Source organism: Engraulis encrasicolus, chromosome 17 (assembly GCF_034702125.1).
Source record: "Engraulis encrasicolus isolate BLACKSEA-1 chromosome 17, IST_EnEncr_1.0, whole genome shotgun sequence".
Taxonomy (NCBI): Eukaryota; Metazoa; Chordata; class Actinopteri; order Clupeiformes; family Engraulidae; genus Engraulis; species Engraulis encrasicolus.
Window position 1 is genome coordinate 17629296 of NC_085873.1, and position 5790 is coordinate 17635085.

A 5790-nucleotide genomic window follows, 5' to 3' on the forward strand; every position below is an offset into this window, starting at 1 on the left:
TTGCCTAAGAGGAATTCTTACACCCGATTGGGAAAGTGTCAATAATACTTAAATAATTACCTATTGAGTATTCTCATCTGGGAGGGGGGGAATTCTTATATCTGGTGTTTACTACTTTGTTCATTACACATTGATTATTTTAACTGCCTTTTCCTTGCCTTCTTAATTGCCTGTGCTATAATATAATTAGCAGTATTAAGTTGTGTGTCAGATATTTAGTATTGTAGCGCTTAAATCTGCTCTAGGCAGTAATAGTAGTTCTCCTCATAATCATTTTCAGGTTAATCTAGCCTACTCTATCCTGGGGGTAGGGGCGCCTCACTTGGGTAGCTGGTTTAGGATAGCAGTGGGGTGGTGACGGGTGGGCTGAGACACACCTCACCACATACACCTTCAGGCAGGCACCGGACATTACTGGAGCCCACTGTACCAAACCCGAGGGAGCTACCCAAGACAAACATTGCTGCCAGTCTGGGAGTAGTGAGGCCATTAGTATTGGGCGTGGGGGACCTAGATCCCGTCCCGTCCTGTACTCCCCACGGTACGAGATAATTAACCCCTACAAGGCGGCGGTATACTCCCGTCCGCTACATTAATGTAGCGGACGGGAGTATACCGCCGCCTTGTAGGGGTTAATTATCTCGTACCGTGGGGAGTACAGGACGGGACGGGATCTAGGTCCCCCACGCCCAATACTAATGGCCTCACTACTCCCAGACTGGCAGCAATGTTTGTCTTGGGTAGCTCCCTCGGGTTTGGTACAGTGGGCTCCAGTAATGTCCGGTGCCTGCCTGAAGGTGTATGTGGTGAGGTGTGTCTCAGCCCACCCGTCACCACCCCACTGCTATCCTAAACCAGCTACCCAAGTGAGGCGCCCCTACCCCCAGGATACGGTCCTGGAAATACCCTCCTGCATCTGGTGGACAAACAGAGCAAGAGGCATTGCCATTAAAACTCTGTATAGTGCTGTATGTACACTTGATAAAGGAATAGGAGGTGCAATTTCAAGTGATTATGTGAATACTTTAATTGTGATCAAAGCCATAATGTTCATATAAACACGGCGCAAAAATAAGTGCTGATGTAAGCCTATACATATTTTTTCCCATTTCAAAATAAATTATCAACTAGAAGTTAAGGGATATACGTGAAGTGTGCACTTGGACCAGGATTAATGCCTTTAAAGCATGTTTACATTCAATATTTACACTGGAGTTAAGGACAAGTTAATCATCATCACAGGCTGACAGATTTAAGAACTCTGCTCATCAACATCGGGCCATCTTGACAGCATGCAAGTGAGAAAAGTAATGTTCATTTTAGACACTAATGATGGTCGAAATGCAACAGATGCTGGACCCAGCAGATAGGTGTTTTTGAGATAATTCCCTCTCGACTTTGATATTTAAAAGCAGTATAAGCTGTTAAGGTATTCATTCTTGGTTCTCCCCAGCAAGCTTAGATTTTGTTTAAGTGCCATAGCGTGTCACGGTGCCCAACACGCGCAGGTGTCCACGGCGTGGGCAAGTTTCATTTAGACAGACACTTCAGGGCCGGGGTAAGGCTCGCCCCCGCACCAGAACTCCTGCGGTTGAGGAACTTCCATGAGCCATGTTTCCCCTTCCACGGTTTGGTCTGCAGTTCTGTCCACCGCATTTGACACGGACTGTAAAACTTTGAAATAGTGACAGTCTCTCCCGTCGTCGGGGTCGTAAGGTGGTGCCAAGATGTCGAGGAACGCAGCGGGTCCTTCCACGGCGTCTATCTGGTGAAGGTTATCCTTATCGGGGCTCAAGACGCAGGGACCACTGTCCTCCGTGTATTCACCTGTCGACCTCACCACGGATCGCATCACTGAATCTCTCTGGAAGGGCAGCAGTGGCGGGTCGAAGAGGGGAATGCTCTCCGCATCGCTTGGTTTATCAAACTTGTCGAAGCACTGTATGTTGACCTTGCCATAAAGAACTTTCAAAACTCCGTTCATACCTGGGTGGTCGTGGAGAGGAATTGATGCCCCCCCTTTGAGCAGAAACACCCCCATGCTGAAGGCGTCAGTTTCGCATATGTGCATGTAAGTGACAGGGGGGTTATGGAGGCTTGGTTTGGAGGCTTTGCTTTTCGGAGGCACTATCTTTAGGTCCGCAGCCCTGATATCCGTGACTAGCGTTGCCAGCTTGGTTTGGTTATCCAAAAAGACCTTGTTGTCCGCTATGGCGCCCGCCCCGAAGTTTTTGAAGGTGGCGTAGGCTTGAGTGGCGATTTTCTGGATTAAAGACGGTTTGATGTCCCGTGGCATTTTGCAGCTGGTTGTTGGGAGTCGGTGCTTGTTTTCTTCAGGCGCTAACTCTCACGGTGAGAATAGTGACTCAAAGGTGGCCCAATATCCACCAGCGTTATCCAATACCCGAAGGCACCAACCAAAAAGCAAACGAAACGGGCTTATAAAATCAAATTCTGAAGTAATCCATGGCTGTATAATCAAAGATTTAACCTCCAGTTATGATCCACATAGCTACCCGTCTCCCCCCTCACCCCATTCATGGCTAGCTGGTTCACACGTCCGCAGTTACGGCGCCTGCGTACATTATCTGTAGAATGTTGGAACTTGAAGTTCTTTTGTAACACGAAGTGGTAATGTTTAGTGGTATTTCACTAATGGGTTTTGTTTAGATCAATTTTAAACATACGTTTGAACATTTAAGACGTGATGTTTATACCACAAATATATATGAGCTATATAACGAAATAAAAACCATCGACTCCAGTAAGCTTGTACTTCATTACCCATACGCCCACTCATTTCTGAAGCGCGAGCTGGAGAAGAGCAAGCAGGCCATTGAACTTTCCCTTCCCCCACACTCTGGCCTTATTAACCCTTAACTTCTCGTCATTCCCCCCCCTCCAAAAAGCTACAACGTCATGTGAACTCGTGGTCGTAATACTTTTGTAAACGTTTGTTTCCTACAGTTTCCAGTGTAAACAATAGCATAGGCATACTTGAGAAAAGCACATCGAGATAATAGTTTTATATAGCAGAGAGTTGCTGAGTTGGGCTACAAGTGAACAGTGACCTCCCAAGACCTTCTGGCCATTCAAACTTCACTGTGCTTGAATTGTTGCAGTATGCCATGCTGTAGGCCTATGCTATGAATGAACCATCATATTTGTCATCAATATTGGGAACAAAATACAAATGCTCTGGAAATAAAATGTTACACCTAATTTGTGTGTGTGTTTTTTGTATGAATATTTTTTGTGTGTGATGGATAAATGCACAGTGAGTAAAAAGAGTCAAAAGACAGCTGTAATCATGGACAATGCACCGTGTTTAATACTCCAACTTTCTGCCTGACTTTGGCGGGTGTAGGTCGGAACTGTGCTTGAACAGGTCATCTACGCATGGTTGCGTGCACAGGCTCTCTCTCTCTCTCTCTCTCTCTCTCTCTCTCTCTCTCTCTCTCTCTCTCTCTCTCTCTCTCTCTCTCACACACACACACACAATCTCTCTCTCTCTCTCTCTCTCTCTCTCTCTCTCTCTCTCTCTCTCTCTCTCTCTCTCTGATCTTTGCTAGGCATGAGTAGGCCTACCCCGAAGAGTGTCCTCTTGATAATGAAGCCTGCATTAATAGCAGAGAGCCCAGGCGTATCCAAACAACACTTCCGCATGGCGTAAACCCACCAAGCTGCCCACAGGGGGCCTTGAGCATAGAGATTTCTCTCCCTCTCTCCCTCTGTAGCTTGGGCTACACAAAAATGAAACAGGGGCTTTTTTGAAACCAAGTATGAAACAGAGACATGATTTTGTGTGTGTGTATGTGTGTGGGGGGGGGGTGGGTGGTACGGGCTGCAGTTGGAGACGGTGTGTGGTATGGTGCAGGTTCATGGTCCTCCTGACATGCAGAATCATCTATAAAGTAGTAGAGAGAAAAAGACATAATTTCCATTCCATATCCAAAGTCCTGTCCTCTACTTGTGCTTGAGGCCTCACACTTTGCTGACACCCCCGATTGCAAATGACAAAATGACCTTTGAATTGAGGTTTTGCCAGATAATGAATTTAAATTCTATCGTCAATGATGTCTTGCGACGTGACCATGAGGCCGTAAGCACAAGGGAGGACAGGAGTTTGGATAATGGAAAGGACCCATGGCCTTGTCCCACCCATAGTCATGATAAGCCAGGCTAAAAGACACACTTAGCCTGTAGTGTTATGTTTGGAGTTTGTAGTTAATATTGGCTTTGAAGAGATATTATGCAATATTTTTTTAATGTATGGCTGTAATTTATATGCTCACATAAAACAGCAACAAACACACAAAACAGATCAAGTTTACTGTACTCGATAGATTAAAACAGATCCACTGATAAATCTGAGATCTTGAAACTATTCAAAATTAGATAGTGATAAGACTTTCAACAGATTGGTTTCTTCAGGTGTGATGGTACCAGACAGCCATTATGAAATGAATCGACTTATATGAAATCAATGAGATTTAATATTTACATACACATATAGCCACACTGACACACACACACACAAGCACACACACACACACACACACACACACACACACACACACACACACACACACACACACACACACACACACACATTTCAGTGCATGGCACAATTCTCACATTGTTCAAAGCATTCATCAGTGATTCATCAGACTTGCATGTATCCATTTGTCCGCAATAACACGCAAGCTTCTCCAAACGAGATAAGTAGCCATATTTTTTCTGTCCTCGTCCTTTTTTCCCATTCGCTAATGTTCGCCGAAGATAAAGGCAACATTATTCCTCAACGTTTTAAAATGTGCATGACTAACATTGCATAGAAGTCAAGCAGCTGGCTCCGCAGCTTCCACTTTGGAACGCCGGCCAAGATTCCGAGGGCCTGAGCGGAACAATTCTTCTGGCTCCTTCAGCGGTCTTGCCCGGCAGCGGCAGGGACAATACCACTCTCTAATTGCCCACAAGTCAAACGTCTCCATTGTCAACCTCCTCTCTTTGCAGGATCTGTGCCCTGCTCTGTTTTCCCTGAGATCGCCACTATTTGCATGCCTCTCCTCAAATCCATGAAAGGCCCTTGTGAGGGGCCCTCCTTTACTGTCGGGGCCCTTGGGCTGCGGTAATAGGCTCCTTGCTGAAGCTGTCACTTGTTTGTCAAAGTATGTTTGCAATGCTCCCGGAGACGATGAAAATTCATAAGTTGTAACCTCTTGCACAGGAATGGAGAGAGAGCTAGGGGAAAAAAGGATTCTTTGCATAAATCAGTGGCGGCGAAGGGCAATGCAAACATTTGTTCTTTCACACAGACAAGGTGCATGTGGTTTTCAGAGGCTTCTTTGTGCGGTCGGATGCATTTTTTTGTGTGGCAAACAAGCATTTGTTTTACTGTGCCCAAGCTCTGTGTGCGTCATGACATACAACGGGATGTAGATTTCTGCTGTGTGCAGGGGAATGTATTATACAGTACATGGGTCTGGCATGTTCTATTCTAATGCGGAGGAAGATTAATCATGAATCACATGGCCATGTTTCTAGGCCAAAAAATAACTTTTCCATTCAATTTTTTTTTTGCGGAACCATTGTTTTCACATGTTCAGCAAATTGTAAAATGTTTGTGAATTCTGTTCATGTACTGTTTTATACAAACATTCCTGAAAGTTTGGCGAAAACATGTCCCAACTATAAAAGTGCTAATTATGTTGAAAATCAATTACATTTTTATGAACAAAATAAATCCAGGTAATGATCAAGGGGTCTGTTACACAAAATGTAAGTATA

General features: G+C 44.9%; 1 protein-coding gene across 1 annotated transcript; it reads right to left on the reverse strand.

Annotated features, from left to right (window-relative positions):
• Positions 1-1024: 1024 nt before the first annotated feature.
• Positions 1025-3152, reverse strand: adoa (2-aminoethanethiol (cysteamine) dioxygenase a). Its single transcript, XM_063221914.1, has one exon. The coding sequence runs from the start codon at positions 2294-2296 to the stop codon at positions 1535-1537; it is 762 nt and encodes a 253-aa protein (XP_063077984.1). The 5' UTR covers positions 2297-3152; the 3' UTR covers positions 1025-1534.
• Between the last annotated feature and the right edge of the window lie 2638 nt (positions 3153-5790).

Excerpts from the sequence above, each read along its gene's own strand:
- adoa (XM_063221914.1), bottom strand. The coding sequence starts at position 2,296 with ATGCCACGGGACATCAAACCGTCTTTAATCCAGAAAATCGCCACTCAA.